This window comes from Homarus americanus, unplaced genomic scaffold (genome assembly GCF_018991925.1).
Source record: "Homarus americanus isolate GMGI-L3 unplaced genomic scaffold, GMGI_Hamer_2.0 scaffold48416, whole genome shotgun sequence".
Taxonomy (NCBI): Eukaryota; Metazoa; Arthropoda; class Malacostraca; order Decapoda; family Nephropidae; genus Homarus; species Homarus americanus.
In genome coordinates, this window is record NW_024736097.1 from 443,397 (window position 1) to 467,780 (window position 24,384).

At 38.5% G+C, this 24,384-nt stretch overlaps 1 protein-coding gene across 8 annotated transcripts; it reads left to right on the forward strand.

Moving 5' to 3' along the window:
• The first annotated feature begins 1,461 nt into the window (after positions 1 to 1,461).
• On the forward strand, positions 1,462 to 23,879 carry LOC121871946 (extensin-3-like). 8 transcript variants are annotated; one of them, XM_042374555.1, is made up of 7 exons: positions 1,534 to 1,669; positions 1,797 to 1,929; positions 5,109 to 5,156; positions 9,004 to 9,204; positions 14,007 to 14,630; positions 20,973 to 21,915; positions 22,341 to 23,879. In XM_042374555.1, the coding sequence occupies exons 4-7, from the start codon at positions 9,105 to 9,107 to the stop codon at positions 22,342 to 22,344; spliced, it is 1,671 nt and encodes a 556-aa protein (XP_042230489.1). In that variant the 5' UTR covers positions 1,534 to 1,669; positions 1,797 to 1,929; positions 5,109 to 5,156; positions 9,004 to 9,104; the 3' UTR covers positions 22,345 to 23,879. The 8 variants fall into 8 exon arrangements, with proteins under 8 accessions (XP_042230496.1, XP_042230489.1, XP_042230490.1 ...); XM_042374556.1 differs by lacking the exon at positions 1,797 to 1,929; XM_042374554.1 differs by having other exon boundaries at positions 1,535 to 1,929.
• The last annotated feature ends 505 nt before the right edge of the window (positions 23,880 to 24,384 follow it).

Here is a 24,384-nt window from a genome sequence, read left to right on the forward strand (position 1 = left end):
TGCAGCGTTGATATTATAACCCAATGAATTTACTCACGAACTAGCAAACCAGAACCTTACCTTAGTGCGTAATTTAGGATTAAAATATGTGTTTATAAGGCATGAGGTTACAATGTACAGGAAAGTGTTCATGTGAGAACCGTAAGAAATAAACGTAGAAATTAAAGATTGGAAACTGTAGGCCTACACGGTGATGAGCGGCGGGGCACTGCCCTTAGTGTTCTCCGTTCTACCATCACCTCAGGTCAGTGTCCTCCATCAGGCTACATCCCGCCCTGTAAAAAAGGCTTATACAGCAGGTATTACAGTTTAAAGCTTTGCCTGATGTATAAGTGAAATAGTAAGGTGTTAGGGTGTGTGATAACCGCCCATCAAGCATTATTTCTCTGTGTCCTCCGTTGTATCAACCCCTCAGGTCCCATGCGGTCGGAGCACCTTGCTGGGCGTCGGCCATTATCTCTGTGAGCATCTCGCCATGTGAGGTGACTACCAGCTATGCTATTCCACTGTGAACCTGTGGATTCCTAGCATATCTCCCCAAAGGAGTACGAATAAATAGGGAAATGCTTGAGACACTCCGCGGTCGTCACTGGGAGCGACCTATAATGTCAGGCGCAGAAACAGTACTGGTATGCCTCTGGGTGTAGCCCTCATCGCTACCCACCGAGGACGGTGTGCGAACGAGGTGCCTGATATGTGTACCTAGAAATTACAAGGAGTCCCATACTTGCAGGTGTGGAGTATAACAGGTGTGGTGAGCTGGTGCTACAGGGAGGTGAGATGGTGTCACTATGTATGGTGACCTAAGGTGCTATATCCCATACAGGTGGAGCAGTCCGACGTGTTGAGTGATAATGTAAGAAGGGTAACCAAAATCATCGTTGTTCTTCTGAGGAAGGCCAACTCCACTGTATTTTTTGTTACAGTGTAACGACCACGGTCTTACACGTCAGTTAGCGCCAAAATCAAATGATTCATATTACGCTCAATAGGCCACAAAACATGTAATTGTCTTTGTTTTTTTATTGTTGTTGCCTGTTGGGATCTGGGTAGACCTTTAACTATATTATAAATCCCCAACTCGTAACAATATATATATATATATATATATATATATATATATATATATATATATATATATATATATATATATATATATATATATATATATATCTTGATAAAATCACACGGGAAAAGGGAAACAACGTTGTTTCCCCTTTCCCGTGTGATTTTATCAAGATTTATCTTATCCTATGTGAAAATTGTTGGCTTTGTTGTATTCCTTGACCTTAAAAACCTGGGTATTAGCACCAAAAGTAAGCGAGATATTGCCAATCACAAGTGCAGAGTTCAGGATCCTTCATTTGAACTTTAATCAGCGCATTGGTAGTGATTGAGACATTAATAAGTGTATCTAAATTAGTTGTAGGGTCTGTAGTTTGATCACTGATACCTTGAGTACTGTTGTGGTGTGGTGGTAGTGGTAAGAAGTAGAGGCACGTGATGAGTGTGTGGTGTACCGTAGAAGATAAGATGGGAATGTAAAGGGTGGTGGTGAGAAGCAGCACATGTACGAGTCAAGCCATTCTGTCTCCACTACCACTACCATCACCGTCATGATTTGCCCCGACTTGCTGTTACTGCTGCTCCTGCCCTTTACACTGTTTACGTGAGTTACTTTTGCCCCTCACACTACCCACATGAGAAAACGATGGCAGACGAAAGAAATACTTCAAAGAAAACTTAGCCAAACCATGGGCATACTTGTTGTTGAGGACAGTTTACCCTCCCAACAGTGTGGTGAGAGGGATGGATCAAGCGTCGTGTGAGTGGGGTCTCTTCCTCAGCTCAGAGATAACGTTACTCAAACCTTCCCTGGTTGGTAAATGTTACTCACATATTATCTGCAGGAAACAGTGCATTGAACAGGTGGGTTATGGTTCTCGTTGAGCACCGCCTTTTTCTTCTCCTCCTAGAGCCTGTAATCATTAACAACACCAGGCTCTTTTATTCAGTGAACGTCTCAATCCTCCAGTTGAACACCTCTATTCACACCCATCTAGTCCTCTGTTATACCCAGGCTCTCTTTGAACTCTTCCACTCATTCACAACTCTTCGTTATACAATCTTACTGTCTCGTTGAACATTCACTCCGTCATAACTACTCGTTGAACACCCCCACAACTGTTTACATCTGTAATTGACTCGCAGAAGGCCATAGATAGACACAGGGCCGGATTCAAAGTTGTTGGGGCCTTGGCCAAACAAGTAGTGGAGGCCCATAGCTGCCATCCTTTATTTTATTACATATGCAATTCCTGGCCCTCACTTTCTCCTGTTGCTATGGAAAGAATCCTTGACACATTGGTGAGACACACGCGCCTCACCGCCATCAGTGTGTGTGATTATGACCGTCTACTGGAAGTGTCTGCGGGAGGCGATTTAATTTTCTCTACAGGTATATCATGATTATTTTTACAAATATGAGTCAACCGCAGCTGTTTGCTCTGGCGGTGCAAGGCTGACAACTTTGCTGGGCCATACTTTGTTTTGGTGTTCACAAGCAAAGCAGCTGTGAAATTTGCTGTTAGGTTATTGTGAGTGAACTCGAAACTTCTGAGCATTGAGTATACATTATATCCATAACTGTAGCAAACTATAAAAGCGCAGTTTATAATGTAAAAAAAAACTGTTACTTATATATATTTTTCAGCCACTGCCTTAGAGCTCTCGTCACACATACGTGTGATAATTTAAAGTATTGAAACATAATAGTAAGTACATAGTGACTTACAAATTTACACATATGTGGTGGAACCCCGGGTGTCCCCTAGCCCTGAATAGACAGTCGGATAAATCGCCAGCTTTCTCTTTATATATATATATATATATATATATATATATATATATATATATATATATATATATATATATATATATATATATATATATATATATGCAAGTAAATCACTGTAGTTACGCGTGATCCAGGTATATGCTGATAACCACAAGGAAAGAAGAAAACACGAAGTTCCCAAGCGCACAATTGGTTGCATTTATAAAGTTCCTTGCAAGGAATGTAATATGTTTTACTTAGGCCAAACAGGTAAAGATCTTGTAACTAGACTGAAACAACATAAATATAGTGTTAGGACAGGCCAGGAATCCAATGCTCTGTTTGTTCATTTGAGGGATAACAAGCATTGCATTGACTGGGATAATGCCTCCTCAGTATTACCTTGTAATTCAATTGACAGTAGGAACATCATAGAATCTAGTCTCATTAAACATACCGAAGCATTCAACATGAATTTGAGTAATGGCATATACAAACTGGACAATTTTGTAATTAAAAGATTTGTAACCAGGTGAGAAGGTTGGGTCACCTTACCCTCTGACCTGACTACCGACCGTTGCGGTGCTATTTAAAGATTAGTAGGGTCATTATCTAATACCTGACCATTGTGGACCTGATCTCACCCTCCTCTGTATATATACACCTTGTTTTGTACTTCTCCTTAGTCTGTACTCACCCCTGAAGATGTGAATTACACGAAAGCGCTTGGGAACCTGTGCTTTTCCTTCTATATATATATATATATATATATATATATATATATATATATATATATATATATATATTTCATGTAGATCCACAATGAAAACGTGGATAAGATAAATCTTGATAAAATCACACGGGAAAAGGGAAACAACGGAGCACCTTAGCTTTCGTCTTTATTCAAGACATCTTCAGATAGAGGGAAACGGATGGAGATAGAGACGTGGTGGCCATGATTTTAGGTTGGGGTAGGGGGTGGCCATGGGTGTTGCTTGTTTTTTTTCCACATATCTTAATCCGGCTCAAGTTACGTGGGATTGACCTTTGTTGTAAAGGTTTTAACTCTAAATACAAGGGGGAGGAGCCATGTCGTCGGTTCTGTGAGTGTTCATTACAGTAGTCCAATTCGTCGCCATGGGTAGAATAGGGGGAGGGGGTTGGGGAATGCAGGGGAAGGTAATGTGATGGGATGGAAGGGAAGAGGTGGGGGAGGGAGGAGTGGAGTGGGGGGATGGTAGAGGGGGAGTGTGGGGAGAGAATAAGTAGTCGATTAGTGTTTAGGTGTGGTAACCCACGATGCTCAAATTATGAGGTTTAATAGTTGGGTGGGTAGAGGCTTACTCGTGAACTTATGATGTTGTTTAATGCAAGTTCTGGATCATTATAGTATCTTCAAACGGGTTTTCACGCTATTAATAGGCCTTATGTAATCCACCAATAAGGATTACAACAGCACACAGTATGGCTGCATTGGAAAGAAAAATAAAATATAACATGGCACAATTTTTGCCCTGCGTAATTTTTACAACCCACCTCACGCCTAAAGTAAACCGAAAAATGCTTATGTGTATAGAAGATTTTCAACTCAATATCACATATTGTTTCACCTCTACAAATATCTGCTGTCACTCATGGGACACCCTGCAGGACGACATGGGCTATGGTGACAAATTAATGTGACTTACCTGTTGGTGACGACGATGGTAGGAATGAGACCTCAGCATGTTTCAGTGTTCGCCAACTTTGGTAACAACTTGTGTATTCTCCGTGACTACCATTACTGGTAGCCACAGAGAATTAATTACTGGTGTGCCCATCAGTCTCACCGTCGTAGCCATGAACGGCAGAGATATGGTCGTTGTAGTGCTTTTATTTACCCGTTACACATCTCTCACCATGCTTAATAATATTAAATATCTTCATGACATTCTTATTGTTATCAGTGATTGCAGAATTCACGATGTTATGCTCCACCTACACACAGCCTGTTACTAGACTAACCCCCACCTCCTCTACTCCCCTCCCCCCCCCACACTACAGTGGGCGACATCTGTTGGCTGACCATAGCATTTGCCCCAGCTGTTTCGAAACTTCAGACTCAAGGCTATTCGAATCCTCACTGTGGATGGGTAGTGGACACGACTTCGGTGCACGATAGTACGTGTAATCTTTGACCAAAGTACATAATGTGCTACACTTGCACGTATACAAAGACGTCCAATCAAATATCTAACACAAACGTTCATTAATGCGCATATTTGTGTTACAGGTGCACTTGTACGTGAGCGTGTGTGATGGTCCGTGGCAGTACACAGAGGTAAGTACCCGTGAGCTACTGTGTTGTTTGAACAGCTACAGCGAGTCATGTCGGGGCAAGAACCAAGGTAAGTGTTCCTCAGCCCCCGCCCTTCAGTTAAACAGAGTCGTGGAGGCCAAGATTGTTTATCACCACGCTAACATGTGAGGTCAAGAGACATGTTACACCACAAGTACTCTCTATAATCCTTAAACATAAGATTTACATTAACAAAAAATAGTGACAAAATCTTACAAAATTGAGAAAAGGTAACCTGATTAACTTGTGAAACCATAAAACATTATAAGCGTGTAAACAAGAAACCTATCAAACTTACCAAACCACAACACCCTTTAAAAGAGTTCAGAATTACCATACATGTAGATCACTAAAAAAAATCTGAATATGTAGGTTTACGAATACAACTTACAGTATGTACATTGCTGCACCTTACTTTGTATTTTACTCTGCTATAATAAACTTCCCAACACAAAAAAATGTCTTGTCAGTTGGTTCCATGGCGGTGAACACAACCACAACTACCATGTACTGTTTATGACACTACAATCATCATGTAATATATCATAACGTCAAGACCACTATGTAACGCACAGTAATATACCAACACCCACTAACTAAAAGGAATTTTATTTCATTTCCTTTTAAAAATTTACTACAAGATAAAATCAGAATAATGTGTGCGTGTGTCGTCGGTTGCATCATTTATTTTAGTGTGTTGGCTGACATATGGGGTGTCAGCTGCCCAAACATGTATCAAGAGGATTGTAACACTAAAGGCCCTCTACGCGTTAAGAAGCTATTACTGTATAAGGTGCTGTCTACCTCCGAATGTCGTAACTACATTTAACGTAACTGTGGCTGTGAGAAGTCTAGTCTGTGTCGTAGTCTAGCCAAATGTAACGAAGCTTGGATGTTTTCTGACCCATTATTTCAAAACTTACTCTTCAATCAAGCAGTCAGTCAGAGTACCGTCATCATATCTGAGGGTTGGCGATCACAGTCCTCCACTTTAAACGTTTCTTTTGAAATTTTTGCTAAGCTTAATACTTCTTCATTTGTTTTCCTGTCAGTGTAGCTTATTCTTAACATTCGCCTATAACACCACATTTCAAAGGTCTCCAACCTGTTTCTGGTATCTACTGAAAGTGTCCACGCATCTGAGTCATACAATAGTCCTTGTTATATGAAGCCTTTCAGCAGCAATTTTCCCAAATTGAAGTCTGTTCTCTTTTCATTAGATGTTTTAGATTATTAGATGCTGTTTTTACTTGCCCTATCTACCATCACAGCTAATGTTACTTCCCAAATACGAAATTTTTTCGACATGTTTAAATTCCCTGTTGTCAACCATAATTTCTATTTAAGATTAATTCCAGTTTGGAAATAACTATTGCTGGTTAAGGATGTTTTAAGTTAGGAGGAGGTCTAACGTAACCAAACCTAACCCAAAACCCGAGTTAACTGAACCTAACTATCCATCAGTTTTGAGTTACATGAACCAGGTCTTGTTCTAACCTTCCCAGACCAAACTGAATTATATATAAATTACTGTAAATGTCCTCATACATCTACTGTATGTTTATTAACCTAACCTAACCTAACCTAATTCTGATTCCACGAGGCTAAATCGGCAATGGTCAAATTCTCGATACTGTACACCCATGTAATCGTTACCCATCTACCGACAGCTATTTTATATTATATTTCTTAATTTTCTTGTTATATTAAACGAAAATCACGGACAATTAGTCTGAATATCTTAGGTATAGGTTTATATGTATAATTATGACTTAAGTTACAAATAAATCGAATAATAATAATAATAATTCATAGTAAGACTGATAAATCGAATTCCCTACAACAATACAAATTTTCCTGATTCCATATAAAATTTCTCCCCCATATTCACTTTAATAAAACATTATGGATTACAGCAACAGACAGAGGGAGGGAGGCAGAAGATGGTGTGGTGGCTGTGGTCAAAACCTTCAATAAGATGAAGCTGTTCTTGACCTAACTGTTAACTCACCACTAATAATTATGAGAGACCTATTGTTGCCTCATCACTCACTTTCCCGTTTTACTTAATTACTACGGCCAGAGTACATGTATGTGTGTGTGTGTGTGTGTGTGTGTGTGTGTGTTCGAGACTCAATTCAACATCACCTCGAGAAACTCAAATTGATGACCGACACGATTATGTTGTGGTTTACCTCGACTTTAGCAAATCCTTTGACAGGGTCCCCCACAAAAGACTGATGAGTAAATTGAGGTTCAAGGTATTGAAGGTGAAATTCTAAATTGGATTAGGGCGTGATTACAGGACAGGAATCAGAGTCAGTATTAATGGCACTAAATATGACTGGGGTAACGTCACTAGTGGAGTACCTCAAGGCTCAGAACTTGGACCATTACTATTTATTATACGATCAACGACATAGATATAGACTGACAACACAAAACTAGAGAGAATAATTAAATCTAATGAGGACTCAGAAAAATTACAGGAAGACCTAAAAAAAATATAGAATGTAAAATGACAGATGCAGTTTAATGTGGAAAACACAAAGTTGTAAGGTTAGGGAACGGAAACAGAAACCAAATATCAGCTGAACAACGTAGATATAACGAAGTCCGTCTGTGAGAAAGATTTAGGGGTAATGATAAGTAGGAAACTAGAACCAACACAACTATGTGCTTATGCTCGAAATAAGACTTAACAAGGTACTGGGGTTACATATCAAGGCGTGTTAGTAACAGGACAAGCGAGGTTATCCTTAATCCCTTGTGTACTGGGGGATCTCTTTGTGCTGAAAATCGCCCGGCGTTAGCCAAATAAAATCTTAAAAAGTGGCGTTGCCGTAGTGATGGGGTTTTAAACTAGATCTCGTGTATGCGAGACCTCACCTGGATTACGCTGTTCAGTTTTGGTCACCGTACTATAGAATGGATATTTGTTCTCTAGAAAGCGTTGAGAGGAAGATGACAAGGCTAATTCCGGGCATTAAGAACCTTGAGTTTAGAAACAGATTAAACAAATCTGAATTTGTATTCTCTTGAGAGACGTAGAGTGAGGGACAATATGATCGAAGTGTATAAATGGAAGATGGGGTTAAGCAAAGGTGACTTAACAGTCTCTTTAACATTTCAATCGGGAGCGAGCACGCAGCAGTGTTTTTTAGATAGATAAATTTAGATTGAGCCGTGAAACAGGTAAACATTAGTTGAGAAATCGAGTTGTGGATGAGTGGAACAAATAATCATCATCATTAACTTGAACTAGCTGGGAACCTTCAAATATACAGGTTTGGACTATATGACTCATAATGTTGGGTGTAAACAAGGCTACAAAGTATGGGGCAATAGGCCCGCTGCAGTTACCTTCATTTTCATATTCTTATTTGTATAAAGAGTACGTACTCTATATTATACAGTATTGTACATAATGCGTTTATGGTCCAAGTTAACATGACACATACAGTTTGGAACCAATGCACCCTGTATATAGCTCCTTAAATAATTCTACTGTATCTCACTATAGTAATCAATAAATCTAAGTGTCTATGTACTGTTAATAGATAACTATGTTTAGCGTTAGGGGAAAACCAGACATATTTGAAGCCTCGTTGTGGATGGGGGAACACCATAACAGAACACATCTATTGCAACAGTAGGAATAAATAAATAACAGTGAATGATGCTAGATAGTAATTAAAATTTCTATTGGAGTTACGTTTATAAATGTCTGTGAGTATCATATCGTATAAGTACCTAGGTACCTTGTAGTAGTTCGTTGAGTTTTTAAGTGCCTTGTTATAGTAACTTAAGAAATGTTCTATGTCTCCAGTTAAGAGAGAAAAGAACTCGTACGAATCTTTTAAAGAACCAGAGTCACCATGGTGGGGAAGCTATAAAAGGCGGGCCAGGTTGTGTTGACAGCAGTCCACCATGAGACGTCGCGGAGTGAAAACAACACTCAGCTGGGGCCCCTGCTTCAGGCTCCTGTGGTCGCTGTTGTCGCTCTCCCTGCTGGTTCCTGCTGTCAGCGGTAAGTAGGCAGGACGAACACCAGCAAGGACTGATATATGACTTTTATTTTTTTTTACTGTGATTATGTTAAAAAAAGATGAGTTTTAGAAAATTTGATATAAAAAACTTTTGTGAAGCAGAAATTCGTTTAAAACGTTAAAGAACTTGAAATCTTTAAAGCGTTTAAGAATATGAAATTACTTCAGAATCTTTTGTCCTTTAAAAACGTTTGTACACCTGTACAGCTAATCTCAGACAAACGCCTCCCCCCCCCACCCAAAAAAAAATCCCTTAGAAAATGTTACCAAATCTGAACTTATTTATAAATTGTTTGGAAATATAAACATTAAGAATAGTCAAATTAAAAAATAAATATTTGAGCTGAAGAACAATTTATAGATTTGATAAACGAAAAACGAACAAATAAAAATGACGAAGTTTGAATATAACAAATAATACAAAATGTAACTCAATATTAAGTAATTTCCACTTACGATTACTTAACCGGTACTGTTGTTACTATGTTAACTTTATATTAACATTACTTTTTACAATGACTTGACAATTAACCGTTAGTATAAAAAATAGTTTATTAACTTGATTTTTACTCTTATTATTATAACCGTTATTTTTACTGTTACGAATAACTTGCGCTGAGAAAAGGTTGTTTGACATACTGTAGTGCTATGAACATTATGTTCTTAGAAGAGTGTATTAGAAACAAACTGTTAAAGTTAAAGGTTCATAAGAGGCCGGGCCCTGATAGTGTGCACCCCAGTGTTGAGAGTTGAGTAACGAGCTTGCCGAGCCCCATAAAATCTTTTTCTGCAGATGCATGGATGAGCAAAAAGTTCCCAGTGACAGTGACAGGTAAATGGTATATATGAGGCCGGTGAGTTTGACCAACATAGTGTGTAAAGTACTAGAGAGCATTATACGAGATACCTTGATGGAACATCTACTACGTACCAATAGTAAGGAGGCGTATCACATGTCCCAACCTGACGAAGAAACATCATTAACTGAGACCAAAAGTGTAAAGGACCTGTGGTATACTGTATACGTTGACAGCGAACTGATCAGAAATTCTTGGACCATTGTGAGAAGGTAAATCAAGCAAATAAACTATTACGAATTATACGTAGGTCATTCACTTACCTAGACGTAAACCATTCACTCATCTAGGTATAAGCCATGTAAACATCAAAATCTCTCTGCCGTGTGTGTGTGTGTGTGTGTGTGTGTGTGTAGGTATAAACCATGTAAACATCAAAAGCTCTCCGCTATGTGTGTGTATGGAGAGTGTGTGTGTGGATGTTGGTGAACCGCAGTGACCACTTAGTTGAATGTAACATGTTAAAAACCGTTCAATGGGAGAGTGTTGGTGTTATCCCCTATACCAAGGTCTCTGCGTGTACTGAACCTGCACACCTTTACCACTGTTGCTAACCACTACTATTACCACTACTTTACTACTAATACCACCACCCCTAGTACAACAACTACAACTACTACTACAGCTGCCGCATAAACATATAATAATCTTCAAAATGAATATATAAATAATAAAAAACAATAACATAAACTGATAGTGTCATGTTTAACACTTATGAACGGAAGATTACATAATTACTATCCCTCTCGAAGTAGGTTCAGGATGGGAGAGTCTGGAGCCATAGAGAAAATGTGTGTCCCGGGGCTCTGGCTATGGACAGTAGTGTGTATGTGTGTGTGTGCCCCCGGGTGTGTTTGGACTTGCCATATGGTGGATCACTCGCTCTCACTCTCTAAGTCTCTATTTCTCTTAGAATGTGAATTATCTTACGAGGTTAGACTCACTCATTGTGATACGAGTTCTTGTAAATTATGTACCTAAATGGTCGTTAAAGATATCCATTACTATTATTTTTTTCATGATAAGTAAATATTAGTGCTTTAAATGACGAGGTTTGTATGATTTATATAGAAGTAAATATATAAATGCCACAAACAAGTGGATTTTTTAATAAATCAACAATTATGAAATATGAAATAATAAGATAAATTTGATAAAGTCAAGTACAGTATATTAGATTAAGTGAACAAAAGTTACGGTATCAAAGAAAACAACAATGTTAGGTGTTTTACAGAGCATATCAATATCATTCAAATAAGATAATTATACAAACATAATAAATTTTATTAAACGTATAAATATAACTTCAAAAGTTAAACTAAAGAAATTGAGCTAATATAGCATAATCATTAGCAGCTGTCATTAGTCTCAACGTCTAGTCAGCAAACACAAGTCAAACATAACCAATTATCTACCATGTAATCATTCGTCATTAGTTACTGTATTCATGACTACTGTAACCATGAAAGCTGCCATTATTGGTTAGTGATTACAGTTTTTAATGAACTACACAACAGCCTGTTATGAGGGACAATTAAGACTGTAATGAACCACACACTGCAATTGAATCTGATATCTGATTCAGTAATTGATTTTTAAGCCACATTAATCTAATATAATCTACTTTAACCTTACCTAACCTAACTTACTAATAACTTTGCATAAATTAATCTAAGTCTTCTTAACTCTACCTACCTTATTCTAACTTAATCTAAACTTATGCTCTCATAACTTTACCTGCCTTAACCAATTTCACGTAACTTAACTTACTGTACTTTCATAACCTAACTTAATTCAGCCTAAATTAATCAAATATCCACTTCACTATACAGGGTAGCCCATAACTCAACTCGTATGACTGCCAAGTGGGATTGTGTTGCGGAATTTAGTCAAGTGGGAGATTTTTTACTTTGTGAGATTTTGTCTGAGCTAGGTGGTGGTGGAGTGAGTGAGGCAGGCGGTGTAGCGTAACAAGCAAGAGTTGTCCAGCCTTGTCTCCGTACGACCCGTCATATGTTGTGGTCAATATAACAATAGGTTTCACTTGTACAAATATCTTCCTTAATACCAAACGCTTCTACTTTCGTTAGTGGACGACTTAACCAACGCAATGTTAAAAACGTATGTTACAGAAACACTTAAGAGGTATAAACTTTATTGTAAAACGTGTTTCAAGTAATATGACCGTAATGTTTTTGGGTGTGTTTGGGTAGCCTAATACAAGGCATATATGAAAATTAATAAAAATCAGTGTTTAGTGGCTAAGAATGGTAGTATTGTGCGTTAAAGCTTGATTAACAATGAAACGTGCAAAGGAACTTGAAATCATTATTTGTATTATCATCGCGTATGTTAGGGTTTTGGCCTGAGCAAGTTAGTTAAAAAATGAAAGACGTTCGGACGGAAACAATATAAATTAAAAAGTTCTGGATCGGAATTTAACATTAATTCAGTTATGTTCAGAAAATAATGTCCTCGACTACAGCATCCGGAGGCGACTCAGTTTGTGTACGCTCATGAGAGATTAACTTTTGTTTGGCAAAATTTACATTTATAATCACCCTTTGGTTTAATTGTAACAATAGTTCCTAATCAATTGATACCAAACAATGCGTTAGGTTAAGTTAGACAAAGCAAGACTTCGTTTGGGTAAATTTGGTGTCATTTACACTGACTTTTTTTTGGTCAGCTTTGTTTAATTAACTTTTGGCCACGTTCACTTTGACCACACAATTTTGTTCTCCAGCTGGGTTATGTTTGACCACGTTCGGCCGGTTTCATTTACAACAAGACAGACCGCAGCTTCACGGTGGCTCGTCGTCAGGACGGTCATAACAAAATTAACCATGGCATCCTGAGGGAAATATCCATGTTAAATACTGGATATCATGGCTGTCAGACAGACCACGGAATCACTGACAAACAAACGGATGTAGACGACCGCTCTTGTTGCTGTATTCATAAAATACCAAAAAGGGTGAATATTTGCACTTATGTCTATCAGTGGTGAAATTATACATACGCAACGCCGTAATGCCAGCAGGTGTGTTGGTTAGTTTTATAATGAAAACAAACAGTGACAGGTTTGAGTAAAACTTCTAACAATAACACTCCATGAGAACAATCTGACTCAGGTTATAACTATTTTACTAACTGAAGCGGACTCATATGACGTAATGTATTATAATTTGAAGCCAATTCACATTCTAAAAAGATCGCAGCTGCTTGCTTTACACTTGTTATAGTTAGAATTTCCACACTGGAAAGTAAATGCGTTTGCGAAAATTGATGTGGGTCATTGCCGCTATTAATGAGAAAAATGATTACGTGTGAGACAAGGCTTGTGTTTTTCTCCCCTCATAAAAGTAGGACAGTTAATTTGCATTGTCATGTTTGTTTTGGCTTACATATTTCAGTAATTCAGTCAAAATTGCCCTCATAATAAGCTGAGAGTTGGCGACCACAGTCCTCCTCTCTAAACGTTTTCGGACTGTTTTTACCAACCCAAGGGATCGTGTATCTCTGGGGACCCAATTTTTTATTTAATTCATCCGTCCCAGTCTCTGCCTTCCCCTGGCCCTCTTACCCTCAACTTTGCTCATTAATATTTCTGTTATTATCCCCTCATCACTAATTATATGACCATAGTATCTCATTTTCCTTAGTCTATAAATTTCAAGTGTTTCTCTTAAAGTTCACCATTTCCTACTACGTCTTCATTTGTTTTACTGTCAGTGTAACTTTTTTTTTTACATTCGCCTATAACACCACATTTCAAAGGTCTAGTGTCTGCTGAAAGTGTCCACGCTTCTGACCTATATAAAATTCCTGAACATACACTCATACAGAAGCTTTAATCAATATTATATTGCTATTGGGCTATGTCGAGTTGTTCCATTATTTCTCAAGTATTTACTGTATTGCAGGTGAGGTTCATCAAAGGTTTCGTCCGACGGACACGACAAGGTTACAAGACACTGCCACCATCACAGACACTCATCTTACAGACACCGGGTGGCTACATTTCCTTACATTAACAGACACAGGGTTGTTAGGATCACAAGACACACAAGATGTTGGGACACATCCTACATCTAAGACACTCGTTGAACGTAGAGTCAGTGAAACATGGACAGGATCAAGTCTCTCCCAGTCAGCTGACAGTACAAACACGATAAACTTGGTGACACCGGCCATGGAACATTATCTTTTTCACCTTAACTCTATTAAAAGATTAAGATTTCCAAAACGCAATAATAAACCTGAGATTAACAAACTTGTCAACACAATAAGAAAGAAAACAAAATTAATTCATCGTAATATATTAAACAAGAGAAAGAAATATAACAAGAGAAGACGTATCAGAAGAAATTCTAGTACATTTTCTTACAGTACACTTTTAGAAAACGATACACAATCCGCACACAGTACAAACACAACTAGAGGAAGAAACAACCAAGACAGAAGACAGGAGACAGCCAGACACCCACTGAGGAGACGAACAGACAGAGCAAGAGTGTGGACAGACAAATACCCCGACAGTGATAAAAGTAGGACTGTGAACCTTATTTGGTTTTACTACTGAAGAACATTTGTTTTTATTTTCTTTCCTTTCATGTTTATTTAAAGTCTGCGTAGATAAATTTGAGTGGGGCTAAGTGATGATGATTTTGCCATTATCACCATAACATTTCACCCCCCCCCCCACACACACTACGCATACTCAATATCATGCACTGTATACTGTACTCAGTATCATATATAGTGTATACAGTACTCAATATCACACACACACACTGTATACTCAATAAAACGTAATATTAAAAGTAAATGCCATGTACAGTAACAATAATGTAGTCCTTGGATGTCACAATGTTGAATTCCAAGTCCTCAGTTGACATGTTTTTATTGAGTTACTGTGAGAAATGGTTCGAAACTGCAAAACTCAGATGAGATATTAAACTATGACGTCATCTACAAGATAACAGACAGTTCGGGGATTGGCGTGTAAAGGGACGTGACTTTACACATGTTACCAATTATAATAACTATCGTATCTTAATAAACAGAGCCGAACAAACAATAATTGCAGCCAGCAGGTAAGGGGCTTCCCTCCACACTATAGTTTCACTGTCAGCTGCCTCACTCACTTTTTTGTTGAATATTTAGGAATACTGTACAGTATGTTCATGTCAGCTCCTCCTTCTAGGCTAGGCCCTCGACAGATGGCGCCACGGTAATTGATTCTTTGTAAGGTTGAGAAGTTAAACTTTCTTAGCCTTCGGACGTGCGAGAAATATTTAAATGGTTTGAGGTACTGATAATTAAATACTTTTATGTCGAACAAAAATACGGGTTTATATTACAATTTTCTATGTTCATTATGAGTACGGCACATTATTGACAGTAGAATCGTTAAATATGGTGCGAAAATTTTTGCGGGTATCGTTATATAGGGGAACAAATTAAGCAATCAAAAATACTGCACTGATGACGTCTTTTTACTTCAAGGAATACCTTATAATGTACATATATTAAGATTACGTTATTAAACGCAAGGAAATAATAAACCAATTGAAGTTCACAGTTTTTCGTGGAATAAATGAGCAATGTGTACAATATATGTAAACAAAATTTGGAAGATATTTTTATTACGTGCTGGAAATAACCAGAAAATCAAGTACCGAAAACATAATTCTTCAAGGGGTTCAGTAAACAATATATATATATATATATATATATATATATATATATATATATATATATATATATATATATATATATATATATATATATATATATATATATATATATATCGCTCTCAGAGAGTTTGGAGCACATACAAATACAGTACCTAGCTTTCATTACATACAGGCGAGGGACGAACTAATCGAAGTGTATTAACATCTCAGGGGCACTACTTGGTCGAATGTACCACATATCTGGAGCTGGTGGACGACCTCTCCACAAGGGGTCACAGCTCGAGGTTGGAGAAGCCACAAGTCCAGAAAACTGTGAGGGCAAACCTTTTCGTAAAGGGAATTGTGAACTCCTGGAACAATCTGCCAGAGAGCGTTTTGACGGCACCGAGTGTGAGTTCATTCAAGGCCAGACTTGACCAACACTGGGGCAGGTTCCGATATATTCAAGAGCCAGTGCATGCCCAGTATTTGCCAACAGTGTGTAACAGAGACGTGACCGACCGCCCAAGCGGGTAACGAGCCGATCAGTGGCGAAGAGGATAAAAGAAAATTATACTATTTTTCCACTCTTCCAAGCCAATATTGCTGAGTGGTCGGAATGAAGTGGATTGCATGATTACCCTCCTCTGTATATATACACCTTGTTTTGTACTTCTCTTCAGTCTGTACTCACCCCTGAAGATGTGAATTACACGAAAGCGCTTGGGAACTTCGTGTTTTCTTCTTTCCTTGTGGTTATCAGCATATACCTGGATCACGCGTACTTACACGTGCATGCATATATATATATATATATATATATATATATATATATATATATATATATATATATATATATATATATATATATATATATATATATATATATATATATATATATATATAGAGAGAGAGAGAGAGAGAGAGAGAGAGAGAGAGAGAGATGTTCTAAGAAACAAACAGTAAGTTTGTTGACAACAGTTTTTCGTGGAGAAAAACCACAGAAACATATACAGGGTATTTATAAAGTGTCTTGATGTGATGTTTGCATTACCAGAATCCCTTTGACCAAAACGCCATCTTTACAAGTTTTCCTTAAATTACGTCACAGCGAACATGAACCTGTGAAGAATACTGCTGATGTTTACATACTGATGTTTTGGCCGCTGGGACTGGGTGTGTAGCATCCTCCCGAGTCCAGAATCACAGTGGTCCCCAACCTTTTGTCGGCTCTGGGCCACATTTATCATTGTACAAAAAAAAAAAAAAAAAAAATCCCATATGGTCTAACTGTTACTAGTTACATAATTCGCACATTTACAGTACTCTTGGAGAGGACGTGTGTATTTACCCAGTGAGAAGGCTGGCTGGCTCTCTCTCTCTGAGCCCGGTTTGGGGTACACATAAGAACATAGGAAAATAAGGAGTCTGCAATAGGCCGGTTGGCCTGTGCATGGCAGCTCCTGTCGAGAGTTACTACCACTCTCTATCATCCATGAATCTATCCAGCCTCCTTTTGAAACTTTCCAGCGTTCCAGCACTTACTACAAAGTTGCTAAGCTTGTTCCACTCGTCCACCACCCTATTTGTGAACCAGTTCTTTCCTATCTCCCTCCTAAACCTAAACTTATCCAACTTAAATCCGTTGCTCCGAATCCTATCCTGCTCGGAAATTATAAGAACTTTATCTATATCCCCTTTATTGATTCCTTTCACCCACTTAAATACTTTTATCATAGCTCCCCGCACTCTTCGTCGTTCTAGGGAATGCAAGTTTAGTTCTTTAACCTATCCTGATATGGAAGGTTTCCAAGTCCCGGAATCATTTTCGTCATTCTTCGCTGCACCGACTCTAGTGAATTGATATCCATTCTATAATAAGGGCACCAGAACTGAACCGCATAATCGAGGTGCGGCCTGACTAGCACAAGATATAGTTGCAATAAATACACACCTTCCTGTACACGACAGTTGTATCAGTTATTACATATTTCATTAATTTCACTCTTACAAAACAACCCAAATAATTCACAATTTTCTAATAAACCCTTGCGGGCTCCATAATATGATTCTGCGGGCGCCCTACAGGTTGGAGACCACTGCTCCAGAGTGTAAACAAGTGTTTATGTTTCTGTATGTTTCAAGGACATTTGTCACCAGTTCAATATAAACGTAATCTATCCTAACCATGGCTTCATCGCTTCCAAACAAGACATCATCTATATTTAATAAATATAATACGGTATTCAATAGATTGATGAAAATATCCACCACCCTTCAGTACACCATCGCAACGCCAACACCCAGTACTCAGTCGGTTACAAACTATAATAATGCCCTCCAACTATCACGCGCACGACAGATGGTCAGTAAACAAACCTATATTACAAGGATTAAAGACTGACTGGTTCATGCGTTCTGTGTTATGTCATTGTTTGTTAGATAATTTGAGAACACATCCTTAAACGCGTCAGCTGTGGAGCGAGACTTTCCTAATTTAACACACCAATAAAATAACTGGCCAGTAAAATTGTACGCTTGTGTGGTTTGGAACGGCTGTTAATCTCACTATTTGCTGATGACTGTATGACATCTATTACTTCGTCGCAACCCCTAAAACACCTCAGCACCGAGGTAACATCAGCCACCCGTATATGGCGTGGATGAGGCGGGTGTGAGGCGATTATTTCCCGTGGGGGGGGGGGCTTCCGTTTTGATGTTTCCCATTAAGTACTGTACTCTAACATATGTGCTTCTATGAGTGGTACAACAGTATTAAGATTTATTAAATAGAAGAGGTAAACAAACCTTACTATGATATGGTGAAATTTGAAGTCCTTTTCTGGACGTGAGATGATACGGCCGCATCGGCGCTAAGGAGCCCGGGCGGTGGAGTGACTTACTGTATTGGCGGGTTCCACAATAAATGATTATCATATCAGAACTAACATTAAAATAATGTAAGAAAATAAACAGTCTCTATGTAAAAGAACAATGCTGTGAGTTTTAAACAATTGAAGGGTCTCGTTGTCTTTACCCCTAAATTCACAAATTACGTCCGTGTGAGTCGGTGACAACCTGCACACAACATGCTGAAAAACAAACTGCCCGGGCGCGGGAAAAAACCCTCAGCCTAGCACGGCCTCATTACCGCCCGCAAGATAAACTACTGCCCGCCTAATTATCTATGAAACGAACAATTTCCACAATAATGATTATCATACAGAACTCACTGATGAAAATATTGTAAGAAAATAAACAGTAATAAAAATAACTCGCTTATGGGTTAGTCCTATATATTAACTCAGTTTAATAAAATGGAAGTTGGTATGAAGGTTTTGTTTGTCGAAAAGGGCAAAAAAAAAGAGTAAAAACTACCAAACAACATGACCAGTAAAGGAGCAGATAGGATGATTTACGAGTGGATAAGTTTATTAATATATTTCCCCTGCAAACGTCATCTCTTACTGACCATGACAACACATGGGGTGGCAACCATCACAACACTTTCACTTGTCACTACAAGATCTCAGGTGTGGCTTTTATCTGTCTCTTCTTAACGGACAGTGAACTACCAGTGGTCACTACACCTCTTTTCTTTTTAATGATTTTTATTATTATTTTGTTAGTGAAACAAATTATCACACTATCTGAACTTAACTTAGAAACGAAATTCCGTTGTTCGTTATTGTTTCTTCAACCTTACCTCTATAACGTTGATATTGTAACGCCAACCATTATACATGGCAGAGGATAACGTTAAAATAATAAATTATCCGAACTCTACCTTCAGGACGTTAACATTCGGATTTGACATATATGGTTATGTTAATTTAACATTTTATTTTTATAGGGATTAGCCCACCTGGGCATAGGTTACCGACCCACATCGGGGCCTAATGGGAGAAAAAAAATTAACCCCGAATAAATTAAAAAAAAAGGGGGGGGGGGAGAGTATAGGGATTATTGAAATTTTTTACCCTAATCTAACAGCAGTTTCATTAAACACTACTTATATTTGAGCATCTTTACTTTAACACAGCAATGAGTCATATAATTACAAGTCCCACCTCTAAACTAAAATCAGTTTCTTATTTGTTGCAATAATACAGCTGCCAAAATGTCTAAAAAGTACACTCAATTAAAAAAAAAAACTACTTTTATAAATATTAGGAACTTTTTCGCACAAAACGCAATATTGCAGAAGATTATTTGTCATATCATTTCCACATAATACAGACCTTGTTTCTGTTATCTTACATCACAACTTTCTCTGCACCACAGCAACTGGCCATCTGTCACAAGTCCACAAGCCTCTCTAATCTTTCACCAACTTATCGCTTGTTACACCATAATAAGTGGCCATTCATCTGCAACCTTAACACAACAGTCTCGCCTTGACAACCTCACATCAACTTATCTCTTGTAACACCACAACCAGCTGGTCTCTTGTCTACCTGTAGTTTCGTAATTATTTATTGCCAACTGTGGCTGTGGCTCATGTGTCACACTGACAATATCTTACCAGACAATTTGACACACAGACTGGATATAATCCCACCATCTCACATCTTATATGGTCACCCACCCTGTTAGGTTAGTCTATAAAGGAAATAGGTCAAGCTAGGACTAGATTAAGTTATGATTATACTAATTTAGTTTAGGCAAGGATTATACTAAACTAAATTTGTTGGAGACTTTGCTCTACGGTCGCCAGGAGTTTGTCGTTACATAACTTTGAAATATATTTGTCATAGAAAGTACAAAAGTGACATGTGTTTCATAATATCATCACTAAGGTCTTGATGATGTCGGTAAATCATTCTATACCCACAAGGTTGGTGTTGTTCCAGGGTGTTCTTTAACATTAACAGATGTGAGGTGTTGAGAGGATGTGAATGGAGGAACACTATGAACATTTAACTGTGTTCAAATGGCTCATCTTGGTACATCTGTATGATTTTAACATTTACATCTGTTCCAATTATATACCTTTATTATTCTATGCTTTTTCTGGGTTCATAAATGCCAAAAACAAAGTCCCCCTCTTCACAGATACTTTACTGGTACACTAAAAAAAAAAAAAAAAAATTGCTCATACTGTAATGCTAAGGAGTTGTCTTTGAGATATTTCAGTTATTTTGTAGGACACGGCAAGTCAGATATCGTTAGTGTATTTCAGGCTAACTATCTTTGGTTGACTTCCCTCAGGCACAGCAACCACAGTGGTGGAGGACGACCCAGCAGCCACACAACTCAAGGAAGATGGTGACCTGGTGGCTGAGGAGTCACTCTCTGCACCCATCTTTGTTACCATAGTCCAGAGGAACCATGAAGCTGACTATTTCCTCGACAAGCATCCTGTTCATCCTTCTCCTTCTCCATACCATCATCCACCAGAATACTATCCTCCTCCTCCTCCTCCTCCATCATATCATCCTGAACCTGAACACCATCCTCCACCTCCAAAATATCATCCTGTACCCGAGTACCATCCACCTATTCCTCCTTCCAAGTACTACCATGATAAAGGGTACCACAGCTATGAGACAGAAACAAAGTACTACCACGCCTCAGATTACAATGAGCCCAGCTACCACAAACCCAAATTTTACCCAGAGACGTTATATGACCACAAATTAGAGTATCACCCCCCTCCACCACCTCCCCTTCCTCTCTCAAAGCCCGAGAAGGGTTACCAATACGACCCTCCAGTGTACCATCCTCCTAGCCACCATGACTACCTGCCACCCCCTCCACCACCACCAAAACCATACCATGAGACCGACTATTACCATGAACCTGATTACTACCATCCTGAAGTGCACCACCACCACCCACCTCCTCCCAAGTATGAATACCACCTCGACGTATATGACCGAAAGGACGATTACAAGCCACAGTATTACGACCACCCCTATCCTGATCCTTACCTAGACCACACAGAACCAGTGGAAGAAGTCAAGCACGAGTACCGAAAAGGTTCAAGATCCTTTGAATACGGCGTCAGTCAACTTGCTTCCTTGCACGTGAATAGAGATGCCCTGTATGAGGATGCTCCCCCACATGGATTCATCAAGGCCAAATATGAACCTCCTGCTGTTTATCATCCTGAGCCACTTTACTCTCCACCGCCACCACCAACTTACCACAGGTACAACAAAGCTCCTCGTCCCTATCCCCCAACACCCTTTGCCCCACATCATGACCTCAAACCTAAACATCCTCCCAACACCAAATATCTATTGCCTGTCCACCAAGATGACCTCCTGCCACCCCTGAAACTATACCACGATGTCCCCATGCCAGCTCCCCTCCCTTCCCTTGAGGATGTCGACCCACTTATTTTTAAGCCCCTCCGCCCATATAATGATCACTTCAATGCAGCTATCAGTGTTCCGGTAGGTAAAGATTTTGTGTTCAGTGTTCCCTCCAAGCTTTTCCCCAGACATAATCCATTCAATTTTAAGCTAAATGTAGAAGATCATAAGAGTTCAAAGTTATCTGAAGTTACTAACTCATTCACTGCCAAGTCATTACCATACAATTTGCCCACTTATGAGTCAACAACTTTTACAGCTGAAGAAGCGGAGTCTCTCTCCCAGCAAGGCCTAACCTACACCACAGCTACACCTGCCAAGCCATCACTCCTGCCCACAGCCTACACGCTCTCTCCTGTCACCTCAACTACTTCTTCTAAGGTCTTTGAATCTTCTGATAGAACTCCTGAGGTCCCTGAAACTTCCTCACCATTAACTTTTGCAGCATCAGAATCTCCAGTAGCATCCACAGAAGTCGTCCCAACTCCAACAGTATCGCCAAATAATCTTGTTTTCCCTGAACAGAAAATTAAAAGACGTCCTCTGAAGGACACCTTGGAGAACTCTGAAGGTGGTAAATCTCTGGAAGTCTTGACTCAGCCAACAGTAACAACACCCAAACTAAGACTTACACCAAGTGACCTCATCATGAACCCTGTGGTAATTACAACTCACACTCAAAATGAGAAACCAGTTATGTCTGAGAGTTTGGTAACAGATGATTCACCTGAGATGACAAATGAAACAATCTTACTGATAGAGGACTCAACTAACACACCTGACAGACTCGCTGACACTCTTGTACAAACACCAGTCACGACGCAGCAGTCTGTAGGCGAGACAGAAACCATAAGACTTACACACACACCAGATGGACTTGTTGATGCCTCTGTTGAGACACCTACCACACAGCAAATTGTGGACGAGATTCAACTCTCAAGACTGACTGCAAAAGATAAACTTCAGAGACTCAGAATTATGGATGAAGTTAATGTAAGAGAAACATCCAGCCAACCAACAAGCACACAGACAATCCAAAGTAGTAAAGATCTGTTTGAACTATTTTATCCTAACCACAATCCAACATCACTTGCACCTCTTTCCCCTAACACAATTAACCATACTGACATTAACAAACTTGCTCGTTTCTTTTTGTTTAACAAAAAAGAAGCTGACACTTCAGAATCACTTGCTAAAAATTTACTGCCTGAGGAAGCTAAAATACTTACAAGTACAGAACAACAAACATTAAGACCCATTTCTATTAGTAAACAAAATGTCACAATCCTTCAATTCCCGAGAGAACTCCCTTCAGATCCCATTGCCGAGGGAGGGTTCCAGCCTGTCTTGAATCCCTCAAAACCAATAAATAATAATAGGACTGATCAAACTCTCATCCCAAATAATTATGGCATAATGTTCCCATCAAATATGAGTACATTATTGCCAAGTATATGTGGCACCATACAGACACCCAGTAATGTGATGTATGACTCAAGGTCATCCTCTCACATTTACAGTAAGACAATCTCAACTGTTCATATGTTACCAGGTAATACCTATGGGTCAAACAGGCCCTCAAGATGGTTAGTCACTGCCCAGAAGGTCAAGATTCTGTCTCTTGAAGGACGGGTTAGAACAACACCTAATGCACAGGTAAATGGTAAGGGTAAGAGGTGGAGTTTTCCCATGTAGTACTTTCAACTTTGAATATACACTAATGAATAATTTTATTTAACTTTGTACATGTAACATGAAAATGTCTTAAATTCCTATAATATATAAGCAACAATGTAACTCAAAGTATAATATATATATATATATATATATATATATATATATATATATATGAGTACGTATTTTAAAATGATATATATATATATATATATATATATATATATATATATATATATATATATATATATATATATATATATATATATGAGTACGTATTTTAAAATGGATGTGGATGGGATCCAGGGGTCCGCTTGTCTTCTGTTTACTTCTTTCAGGACACAGTCAGTACCTATATATTTTAGTTCCCTCATCACTGTTTCAGCCATTTTATAATATGAATGTGAAGCACAAGTATAGCATCTAGTCCAAGCATGACTCTTTAACAATGTAACAACTGTTTTCTATTTATAACACATTTAAAGAACATTAAACACAAATATATAAGTAAAAACATATTTCTGTAAAATACTGTACAGTAATTCTTATTTTAGTAAAGGATTGACTTTATATGTGAGTTTGGCTATTCTGGCCCTTTTGTCGTGATCATCTGAAACATTTGTATGGAG